Source organism: Cupressus sempervirens, chromosome 9 (assembly GCF_028749045.1).
Source record: "Cupressus sempervirens isolate cs-2001-9-10 chromosome 9, ASM2874904v1, whole genome shotgun sequence".
NCBI lineage: Eukaryota > Viridiplantae > Streptophyta > Pinopsida > Cupressales > Cupressaceae > Cupressus > Cupressus sempervirens.
The window spans coordinates 284,472,235-284,484,912 of NC_143126.1; the positions used below are offsets into that span (position 1 = coordinate 284,472,235).

A 12,678-nucleotide genomic window follows, 5' to 3' on the forward strand; every position below is an offset into this window, starting at 1 on the left:
GGCATTGGTGTTCCATCATGATATGCAAGCCAGAAGTTGTTTTCGCCTACAATCTAGTGAATTGTGAAAGGTCCTTACCAAAGAGAATCAAACTTTCCATGCATTCCCTTTGGGTCTCGCCCTTTGTCCCAAAGTCGGACAAGATCACCAATTTGCAATTCTTTGTATTTGGCCTTTTTATCAAAAAGAATTTTGACTTGTTGCTGGTGAGCAACAAGTTTATCAATCACTTCTTTTCTTTGCTCCTCCAGTTGTTCAAGAAACATAATTCTCTTATCCAATGCATCTGAATAAGTTTCATCTTTGATGGCTCCAATCAGCTTAAGAACAGGAAGCTCTTAAGGTATTGGAATCTTAGCATTGATCCCATGTAGCAACTGAAAAGGTGACATTCCAATTTCCTGCTTTGGAGTAATCATGTCAATCGACAAAGCATCGAACAATGCTTTGTGCTAGGTTCTTGTTGCTTGATTCTACTTGACCATTACCTTGTGGGTAATAGTCTGATGCATGTGCTAGAGTTATCCCGTGATTGAAACAAAACTCAATTACTTCCTTAGAAGAGAAAGCAGTTGCATTACCGGCAACAACTTTGTTCGGAACACCGAAATGTGAAATGGTGTTTTGTTTGAAGAAATCACAAATTATTTCTAATGTAGAGACTTTTACAGGAATTGCTTCTACCCACTTGGTGAAGTAGTTTGTCGCTGCTAGGACGTAAGTATGACCCTTGCTTGAGGGTGGATTGATGGTACCAATGAAATCAATTCCTCAAAAGGTTCTTCTATCACTATTGGCTTCAATGGAAAAGTAGGAAGCTTTTGTTTACCTACGAATTGTGTCAACAATTCACATTTTCTTACTCATTGGTAAGCATGTTGAAAAAGGGTGGGCCAATAGTACTGTGATCTCAAAATTTTATGTGCAATGACATGTGCTAAGAAATGTTCACCACAGGCTTGATTATGGAAAGAATCTAGAATCCGCACTTGTTGGCTTTTGTCCAAACATCGGAGATAAGTTCCATCCATTGCACGCTTATATAGACCATTCTCCCATAAGATGAAGCTAGAAGCTTTCAACTTGAGAGTTCTTTGATCCTTGTATGTCAAATAAGAGGGGCATTCTCCATAACTCAAATAATATGCCATATCGGAGTACCAATCATCTGTAGTCTTGACGAACAGAACAATAGAAAGATAAGAGAAATTCTCATATTCTATTTACAAAAGTTCATTTTCAGCCATAAGCTGATAGAGTCCTTTGTCATGAACTAGCTTGGTCGTATCTCCATATCATATTCTTGGATCTTAGCAATCCAATTTTCTCTTTTCTACCATACTCTTGTTGTGTCAAGATGGCCTTGACAGTAGTATCCGGAACTAAAGCTATGATATAAGAGTTCAGTATGTAGAATCTGAAATGCTTCATTGCTTTGACAACAGCATAAGTATGCTTCTCCATCTAACTCTACTTCAACTCATGAGCTTTTAGAGGGCAACTCATGAATGAAATAGGTGATTCAATGCCTTCATCATTTTTCTGCATCAAGATAGCAGACAAAGTAAGCTTGGAAGCATAAATATACATGACAAAGCTTTCAGTGTAATCAAGACATGCTAGCATGGGTGTGTGTGCTATTACATCTTTGATTTCTGTGAATGTTTTCCTCCCTTCATGATTCCATTGGAAAGCATCTTTCCCTCTTTGCCTTTCATTATATCAACAATGTGACGAGTCTTTTCAGTGAAGTCAGGTAGAAACCTTCTCAAGAAATTCACCTTTCCGAAGAAAGAATGAACTGTTGTTTTGTTTGATGGTAAATATAAGCTTTGAATTGCTAACACCCTATCTGGATCAATTTTAATACCTTCCTTAAACACAATGTGTCCCAACAACTTGCCTTCCATTAGACCAAAAACCATTTTTTTGGTATTTAGTGATACGCCATGCTATCTGCATCTCTCCAAGACTTGTCGAAGATGAAAGAAATTATCTTGACATGCTTTGGAGAAAACAGTCAGTTCATCCAAGTATACGATGATGCTTTTAATGATGAGACCATCGAAAGCAAGGTCCATTGCTCGCTAAAAAGTTGCCTCGACGTTGATGAGGCCGAAAGGCATCCACCGAAATGAAAATGTTCACCGTAGGGTAGTGAATGTCATCTTATACTAATCATCCTCACAAACTTCAATTTGATTGTAGCCCGAGAAACCATCTAACATAGATAACATCCTTGAACAATAACAACTTATATCACTTGGTTAATGACCAGGAGTGGATAGTAATCTTTGAGAGATAACTAATTGAGATTGGGGAAATCCACACATATGTGAATTTCTCCATTCTTCTTTCTGACAGGAACTATGTTAGCTACCCATTATGAATGATGAATAGGAAAGATAATATCTGCTTCCAACATCATTTGAATTTCAAATAGGATAGTACCCGAAATCTTGGGATTGTATTGCCTCTACTTCTAGCAGAAAGGAACTGTGCCAAACTTAAGGGGAATGTCATGCTTGACTTCTTAGGACGAAAAGACTTCAGATCTTCATAAGAGAAAGCCAGAACATTCTTGTATTCACAAAGCAATGTAATGAACTTTTCCTATCCTTCGTCTATAATATAGTTACCAATGTTAACCAATTTTGGATCATCTTCAATTCCAATGTTGTATTTCTCATATTGTACCGAAAAACTTGTCCTCATTTTTATTGCTCCTTGACATACCTATCATGTTTGTCAAACAACTTTTCCAAAGAAATTAGACCCTTGGGGATCTTGTTTCCTTTCAATTGAATGACTTTCTGACCAGTGTCAGGATCTTTATTAGAGATAACCTCATTGGGCACATTTTTCGCTTCCTTCAAAGTAGGAAATTGATGATCTAAGTATCATCATTGAATACTTGTTAGTGCTCACAATTATCTGGGATACTTGGTCCATAAACCAACTGTATCTCATAGATGCCATCTTCAAAATCTTGGTGAGGAATTAGCAAAGTAGCTAAAACGGAAAGTGAATCAGCCCTATCATTTCGCTCCCGAGGAATTACTAAGATATTGAAAGCATCAAATGTCTTGATGAAATCCCAAACCAAATCATAGTATTGTTTAAACCGGTCAATTTTGGCTTGCTATTAACCTTTGACCTAACATACTACTAATTCAGCATCTCCTTCGACATGTAGATTCTAGATTCCTTTGATCTACGCCATATTCAATCCCAATATCAAGGCCTCATATTCAGCTGTGTCATTGATATTAAGGAATTGCAACTTATAAGAATAAGGGGAAAACTCCCCTTCCGATGAAATCGGCACAACTCTTGCACCAAATCCCATTGACGCACAACTTCCATCGAACTCCATGATCCAATCATCATTAGAATGGATCGTCATTAGAACTACTCGAACTTTCTTCACACTCCATGAGAATAATATTTCCTTCAAGAGAGTCAATGGAATCCCCTTCAAAAACATTTTCTTCTTCTTTGAGAAAATCCATAGGATCATCTCTAGGACTAGTTTTTTCTTCAACCGTGACTAACGGTTGATCTAGAATGACAGCCTCCTCTAGATCTTCAGTAGCATCAACAAATCTTTGAGCATATGAAAGCAAGGAGGAACTTTCAGAGCTTGTCCAGTCCTTTGCAAATTTTGATACTTCGTCAGCATATAGGTCATAGTTACCCATTCTAGCTGATTCAAAAAGAATTTGAGCATGTGGATCATTAGATTTGACCACCATACTTTGTTTCTCTCTCAAAGGCAACTTTTGCATAACACCTTTAATAGGTATTCTGGCTTCAATCATGTCCATATTGAGTTCTCCACCCACATCTTTACAGAAGTTACAACCAAGTAACATGTCGTAAGAAGCATGCACATCTGCAACCAAGACGATGAAGGACACAAAGGAAAACTGAGCTTCTTTGATTTTTCCTTTCAGGGGTACTTGCTAATTCTCCATGGAAGAGCAATTACCAAAGGACTTGGTTAAGGTTGATCTTAAAGCATCTGCAACCTTAGCTAGCGTAACATTGTCAGAAGTATCGAAATCTATAACACAATTGCTTAGCTTGAAACCATTAATCAGCATGGAAAGGTACAAAGGTTCAATTTTTCTTGGAATTAAGGATGGAATAATAACTAAGCTATTGGGCATACTTTCAAATTCAAGGGTAGCCAAATGAGGTTGAGTAGGCTAGGATTCCTTCTGATGCATGAGCATCCTAGTTGTAAGAGCAATCTTGCATCAACCAAAAATAATTTATTTTCAGTCTTTTCTATTTTAAAAAGGACTAGTAGACAGGGTGGTTACTATTTATGGGAACTTGCTATTTTTAGTAATTTTTTCATACAAGCTCAGAATGTTTTCATTTTTTACATGAAGGTTCATTTTAGAATTATAAGCCTAACATAAAAATCTCATTGTTCTAGCTTAAGTATTAGAGAAGTTATTGGGATTTTCGATGGAAAAATTTGCAGAAAAATCTTCAGGCTCACCGTTGGAGGCCTTAGAGTGCCCGATTGAGGTCCAAAAACTAGATGAAAGGGTGATTGTGTAGTTTTAAGCCTGTAGATCATGAGCTAGCGTTCCGAAAAGTGGTTATGATAGCCAATCAGAACAACAGTTTGAGAGTTATGGCCTTCCACAGTTGGGCTACCAAAATTTCTAAAATAATCTGTCAAAGATGTATTTAGCCGATTCTATATGTATTGTTAGGGTCTATTGACCCTAGGTATTAAGTTTGAGCATCTAGAACCTTCTCAGGTGGCATAAAATTGCTTATTTAAGAAAGGCCCAAACATTGTCTAGGACAGCTTTGGATGGTAGTTCACAACTTAGTCTTGCAGATTACTATAATGAAGGCGTCCATGTGAGCTAGCATATTGTACTTGTGAAATTCTGTAATTCCGTATTTGCGGTGCAAATAAGGAGTCCATACTTTGTTCTTGCTTTTGTTGTTGTTTATTTGTTTCTGTTATGTGTTTATGGTATGAAGGGGAGCACCCTTCATCACCTTGACAAATTTGGTGAGCCTATCCAATTGATCTGGATATGCTTGTTGGTGCCCAATTGAGGTCCAAAAACTCAACGAAAGGGCGTTTGTGCAGTTTTAAGCCTGTAGATCATGAGCTAGCATTTCCAAAAAGTGGTTATAATAGCCAATTAGAACAACGGTTTGAGAGTTATGGCCTTCCGCAGTTGGGCTACCAAAATTTCTAAAATAATATGTCAAAGATGTATTTAGCCGATTCTATATGTATTGTTAGGATCTGTTGACCCTAGGTATTAAGTTTGAGCATCTAGAACCTTCTCAGGTGGCATAAAATTGCCTATTTAAGAAAGGCCCGAACATTGTCTAGGACAACTTTGGATGGTAGTTCGCAACTTAGTCTTGCAGATTACTATAATGAAGGCGTCCATGTGAGCTAGCATATTGTACTTGTGAAATTCTGTAATTCCGCATTTGCGGTGCAAATAAGGAGTCCATACTTTGTTCTTGCATTTGTTGTTGTTTCTTTGTTTCTGTTATGTGTTTATGGTATAAAGGGGAGCACCCTTCATCACCTTGACAAATTTGGTGAGCCTATTCAATTGATCTGGATATGCTTATTGGTATTCTACCTCAGACATTTGGATTTTTTTTCTCTTAGCATGATCTATAATATTCAAAGCTTGAAAAAAATTTGCTAGAGAAGAATTGAAATTTTCAGCCTTGGGTTTAGTATTAGCATTAGGCATACTGGACTTTCAAATACTAGATGAAGGAGTAGGTTGATCAACACTTGGTTTCTAGCTAAGTCATTATGTAGACTAGGCAAAGTTGTTCCCCTCTTTGCAATGGTGGCAGGCATCTAAGGAGCATCCTATTTCTTTTCAATCTCTTCTTAATGTTAAGCCCACTTTGTTTGTGAACGTGTCATGACTGCATAAGCTTGTGCAAAATCAATCTCGTGGTCCTCATCATTGTATTGGACGTACCCAATGGTAGAGTCACCAACTACTTGATGATCTTCATGATATTGAATAATAATATCCTTGGAAGGATTTTCGTCTTGATTATTGCCAGTAGGATCAACTTCATAGTAACCAATGCCTAAGTTACTTGGCGGTGCTTCAAGTGCAAGCCTCTCTGGAGGAGGAGTTTGTTTTGCTTCTTACCTACATGGTTATTTGCAGCATTAGGATATGGCCGCCTTGGTATATCCTTGTATGTAGCAGCAAACGACCCTTGAGATATTTTCTTTTTGAGAGCAAGAAGTTCATTTCCTAGTTTTTGAACCAATGGATCATTGAAACATGATAAAGAAGATTTTGAATAGGAATTGTTCTTGAATCAGTTAGAATCTTTACAAACTTTTCCCGCAAGTATCAAGTAATCTTAAATCTCTGTTGCCAGAGTTTGAACAAGAGCCAAAGCTGCAGGGGCAGCTCTTCTCAACAAGAAACTGACTTCTAGAAGTTCTTTTGTAAAGAGGCCCAACCCATGATGGAATTAAGTTCCAAGTTATAGAACCAATCAGCTGCTATACCTTGTAAAGTCTCTATAAAGAGCCTTACAAAGCCACTAGGAAAGTGGAGACCAAATGAATTACTGCTTCTTTTTATTCAAAGCACGACTTCTTTACTGTTCTTTATAGAAATTCTAGCATATCATGAAAAGTGCATCGCAACATCAAGATGAAAACATCTTCCAATGAGATTGGATGCTTGAAAGCTTTGGGACTTGAGTGACAATGACGAATCCATTAGGGATGAGTTTTCAATGAATGAATTAGATACTTATGAAACACATATGATGGTTGGAAATGAACCGGAAAGCATATGTATTTGAACAAAAAAGGGCCAAAATTGAACTTGCAAGGATGAATTGCATCTGAGCAAAGATGGGCTTTTGTGGGTATGGCCAACAATGCAAGTTGGGATGCATATGGATGTGTGCAATTGGTGACTTTGGTGTTTAAAAGTGTGACCTTTTACCAAAATCGGGTTTTCTCTAGAGTTATTTACATGTGTAGGAAAATGGATGTAATTCCAAATGTGAAAACATATTCAACATTCTTCCAAAAAAGGAAACCAAACAACAAACAAAACTATGCACAAAACAAAAAACATACCTTTCGCTATTGACTAGAACATAACAAATATCAAGATGCTCTCCTACACGCAATTTGGTTTTTGGAGTTTGGGGAAGTTTCAAGCATTTGAAAAGAGAGGATTTCATTTTATTTAAAGATAATTTGCAAAATACATGGCATGACTTTGAACAAATGGACAAAGATAAGCCAAAATATGCAATGACATAGCAAAGTAAGCAAGAAAAGGCAAGCAAAGCTGAAATCTTCTACTTACTTGGAGCTCAAAGAGCAAACTGTGGAAGAAAGAAATGAAAGACTTTTCTCCAAAATCAAAATCTCGAACTGCAAATGCATACAACTCAATGGCTTTTGACTATTTCAAAGTTGCAAATGTGATCCTCCAATGTCAAATACATGAGGCATGTTTACATGTAAATGCCCAAAACATGATCTTAATACCCTCCAAATGCAAGATGTTTTTGATGCAATGCGTCTATTGGGACGTTTTTGGGTAAAAACGTGGTCTCCAAATGCAATAACATGGATCCTTTTTGGCAAGGAAAGGTAAAAATGTTGTCTCTAAATGCATGAATATGCATCAAAACTCAAAAACACCCCTTGATGAATTCCGTGGCTTGGAAGGAAAAGATACGGGCATTTTTGGCAAAAATGTGGCCTCCTTTTGCATGAATATGAGCAGTTTTTGGCCTCAAGAAGCAAAATCATGGCCTTGAATAGCATTTACATGCATCAAAATACCCAAACACACTTTATGGGAGAGTTTACATATTTAAAATACATGTATTTGGACGTCAAGAAGACAAATTGCACACTCCAAGACCTTTTGCATGCATTTAAAAACATGTAAATGTAATCAAGAAGAAAATTACGCTCTTCAAGTCCTTTTGCACGTATTAAAATATACAAGATGTAATGTACTTTGGGCATTTTTAGCCTTAGAAGGCAAAAACGTGGACTCGAGATGCACTAACATGTTTTAAAATGCCAAATCACACTCTCCTAAGGGCATTACATATTTCATGTCACATGTAATTAGCAATTTCCATGTAAATCACACTCTTGGATGGGCATGACATGTTTTAAAAACTTAGCTTTTATTTTCCTAAGTCCATAAAAGTGTCTTTCTAGTACAAATCGCACTCTCAAGAGCCAATTACATGTAAAGTGATTTACATGTAAGTGAACCTTTTCATGCAAAGTGGACTCTTGGAAGTCCATTACATGCATTTCTAGTGCAAATTGCACTCTAGGAAGGCAATTACATGTAAACATGTAAGAGACATGTAAGTTGGGTTTGCACAACTTAAAGACCAATTAAGCACATGTTTAATTGAATTTTGAAGAAATATCACTTAATTGGGTCAAAAATAATATTTACAATGTATAGTTAATATATCATCTACAAATATTATTTCAAAAAGCAATATTTAACTTAGATGTTTTAAATAAAACATAAAGTAACTCAAAAATAAATCAAACTATATAGTTAATAAAGTCACTTAGTGAAAAATTAAAAAGCAACTCAACATTATAATATAACATAAAGTGCTCTATAGTCACTTAAGTCATAAATTTAAGTGATAAAGAAACTTAAAAACATAACATAAAGTCCATTTATGTTATATTTTTCAAAATGTGAATGTCAACATTAAAATATAACATGGTATTTTAAATATGCAATTGCATTTGGAGAGGCACTTAAATGGTCTCATCTTTTGAATACTAAGTCCGAAAGCCCTAAGATATACTGAATCAAAAGGAAAACCGAAATCAAGAGATTGGACAAAACAAAAAGACTAAAAGCAACTAAACACACTCTCAAAAACACAAAAAAGGATGTTGAAGGCTTCAAAAATCAACCTATGCATAATAAAAAGAAAAACGAAAAAGACCTGACTAAAGCCTTTAGTAAAGGATTCATTATACCAATTGTGTCAATTGATTTATCAATGTTAGCCAATTAAATAATGAACTAACTCAGAGAAACATGAAATTAAGTTGAAAAAATTTCGTACTATTACCTACATTTGGTGGTGAGCAAATGTAAGACAACAATTTTCGCCAAGGTTTTCCCTCTAATCAAGGGTTTCCCTAGTCAACAAATCATTGTGGCACTGTGCATCATTTATCTCTTGTTGTGTTCCATTGTTTTGGTTATTGGTATTGGATTTCAGATTAATATCTCACAACTGATTCACGACCCTCCCCGCCCTCCCCCTCCCCCAACCCCCCTTTAAGTTGTATGTGGACTTCACTTCTTAATAAACCCACAACCAACACTTCAAGCTTGGAGATATTGTTGCATTAAGAAGGCAATTGGTTTGCTACTTGTTTGGCATTTATTGTTGTTTTTAGCTTTCTTTTGTCTAATATTGTCTATTGCTCTGAATTTGGGTTTAAGCGCTTTTTCTTGCTGTTTGCGTTTCTTTGAAACGCATTTCCTTGCACACACCAATATTTTTATGCAAAGATCCTTTGAGCTATGTTTTCCTTTGTATTGACGGTGGTAAGCATATGCTCTAAAGTTCTTTATATAGCTGTTAACCATAAAAGAATAACATCAGCATATTCACAAAGTGGTAAAGCAAGCAAGTCGCAAGCAAAACTATGACCTTAACAACCAAACTATTCCATAATTTATAACTATTTTTAGAGATGTTTTTTGTGCTGAAAGTAGGGATAAGGTTAGTCACCCTCTAAAAGGCATGGAATATGACTTTATGTGGACATTCTCATATTAAAACTCCATATTGCTCATAATTTGCATTGTCTCACAAGATCTTCATATTGATATGTAAACAAAAATTATATGAGTTGGAAGTATAAAGGACTGAGGCTAGATCAAGGGAAAGAAAATTTAATTACTTTCATTTTGTATAACATATGTTTCATGATGGGTGTCATGTATTTTCAAGTTCAAATTGAGAATGATATCAAACACCCTCTATAAGACGCATAAAAAACACGATGGAAATGTTTTGAAGGTGTGCTCACTACAGATGCAACAATAAAATATATTGTTGAAAGCATTTTCAAGATTTGTTCGCACAGTTATGTCTCCATCGAAGTAGACAAGTTAGGGACATCCCCCCACATCTTCATACCCTGTCCACAGACTAATTACAGATGAAATATTTGCTGAATTGTACCAATATTTATAAATAAGAGACAATATTTGCAGAAGAATCCATAGTCTTTCACCAAACACTAATATACAAAGAAGAAGTACCCGTTGCTTGGTTGCAGGTGCAGAATTATTTTCATCATATAGCAATGCAGTTTCCCGATATGTAACCAAACCATAGTTTTCCATTGCCCCAAGAGAAAAATCTGGTATCGCGATCATATCTAGCTTTGGAAGCGAATATGGAGTGCCAAAGTATCTGATTCAATTCAAGAAAAGTAGTAAGAAAATATGGAACTCAAAATCTAAAATGTATAAGAGGTGCCAATAATAGCATTGTTCTTACAGATTTGTTGTATTCATACACAAAAGAGTTGCATAACATGGATTATATATTAACATTTCCACTTATTTATTTCTTGGGACTTTTGTATTTTTCTTTCTTGGTAAACAACTATTTTTCACAGTACGATTTTATGTCATTTTCAGTAGTGTTCTTAGACACTCCATTGCTAGCAGTATCTTAAGTTCTTAACTAATAGTACATAACTAACTAGAAATGGTCTTGGTATCTTAGCTTACAGTATAATGACTACCTTTTGTTCTATGTAAATACAAAATTCACCATTTTCTGTCTGTCTGTGGTATTTTCTGTAACTGTTTTATCATAAATCATCTTAAAAAATAATTGTATTTTTGTTTAGGTGAGCTGACAATGATAGCATACAAGTTTAAATCAAATGAAAATAACTGTATATTTACATTACTTGTCAATGTCAAAAAACTCACTGTTCAAACTGAAATCAGTAAATTCAAAGGACTGTTTCCAACAACTTAAACCATATAAAGCAGCCTTTCCAAATATGCACTAGGAGGATTGCAAAACACATCTCATCTCCCTGGGAAAAGTGGGAAGCTAAAAAGGGATGAAAAATTCACACTTGTTACTGTAACTTAACCACAAAAGAAATATCCAAAGTCCAGACCTAATTACACAGGCAAATACCTCAATCATCCCAAGGCTAATCATGGCATAACATGTTCATTTGGACTATTCATAATATCGTACAGTTTCATAGGTCCTGACCATGTCACCCTCTATTATTTCTTAAATTTTATGGTTACCTGTAGCAATCATTTAAAGTTAATCATGCAGCCTTCATCGCTCATGCCGAGATGTTTGAAGTTACAGTGATAAAGATATGAGCATTCTGTTCCTTTTTCTCTTAACCAAACTTCATTGCTGCTTCAAAGCCATTATACACATCATAGCACGCTCTTATACTATGTCCAAGCCTTTTTGACATACATCATTTTACTAACAAACTCCACATTTACATGTTTGAAGACAAACTCGTTATAGCTAGCCTCCTTTCCTTGAGACCAACAAATTAAAACTTCAACCAATTAGGAAGCAACACAACAAACATAGGGCTGTACAAATATGATGTTTTTATGATAATATTAAATAGTAATACTAGACCATACCAAATTGGAATGAGAAAGACAAACAATATTAAAAGCCCCCATAGCTCATTTGATGTTCATCACCATTTAATCTTTTGGCTTTTACCAAGCAACTAAGCTAAAATAAATTCTTCAAGATTTACAAATAAGTAAAACCTCAATCAAGCAACAAAAACATCCCCTCAACAAAGACTTGGTATGATAACTTAGGACTAGAAACAAGGGCTTAACAACGAGTCAAGCTTTGATCCCAAGTAACAATCGCGTGTTCAATAAAATTATGATATAATTCGCATTTCAAAAATAAAGGAGTCCACTAAATGCCATAAGAAATCCTAGAAATGTTAGGAAACCTTCAGGAATTACCCTCACATTCCCTTTTAAGGGCTGCATTCATACAGTATCGCACATCAGTGTTGTAGCCTAAATCCACCATATTTGTTCATGACACCTGAGTTAATGGATGGTTTTAATCTTCACATGATGCACTTGAAAACCTTGATGTGTGCTAGCTATGATGATTGAATTACTTAACAACTTTAATGACTGTGTTCCTTGTTCCTCCTTTACATATATATAAGTGAATTAAGGAGTGTGCTAATGCAATCATATCTAAACTCATTGACTTTAAATTGTCATGTTGATAACTATTTTTGATATGTGATACTAAGTTGTGGATGAATCTATAGTAATACCTTGCATGACCTATAAATCTTCAAACACCTTTTTTGACTAATGGATATAGGCAAGTCCTTAATGATCTGTATCTTTTTGTAGTCTACAGCAATACCTTCTCTAAATTTGCCTTTCCCTCATTATAAGATTTACCATATATGGTGAGGTCATCCATATGCATCTCAACACAATCATGTACTAGATCCGCAAAAATACTCAAAACAACCCTTTGAAAAGTGGTAGAGGCAATAGATAACCCAAAAGGTAACACATAATAGGAAAAAGTACCCCGAGGGCA

General features: G+C 35.5%; 1 protein-coding gene across 3 annotated transcripts in view; it reads right to left on the reverse strand.

The window, feature by feature from the left end:
* The window catches only part of LOC149538548 (aminopeptidase M1-like), a 207,870-nt gene that overhangs the window by 91,491 nt on the left and 103,701 nt on the right, over window positions 1–12,678 (reverse strand). For 2 of the 3 annotated variants that reach the window (XM_089799854.1, XM_089799855.1), the window contains one exon: window positions 10,344–10,497. The exons of the other annotated variant lie outside the window; for it this stretch is intronic. In XM_089799854.1, coding sequence (XP_089655980.1) covers window positions 10,344–10,497 — 154 coding nt within the window. The remainder of the gene's footprint in view (window positions 1–10,343; window positions 10,498–12,678) is intronic. 3 annotated transcript variants of the gene reach the window in all.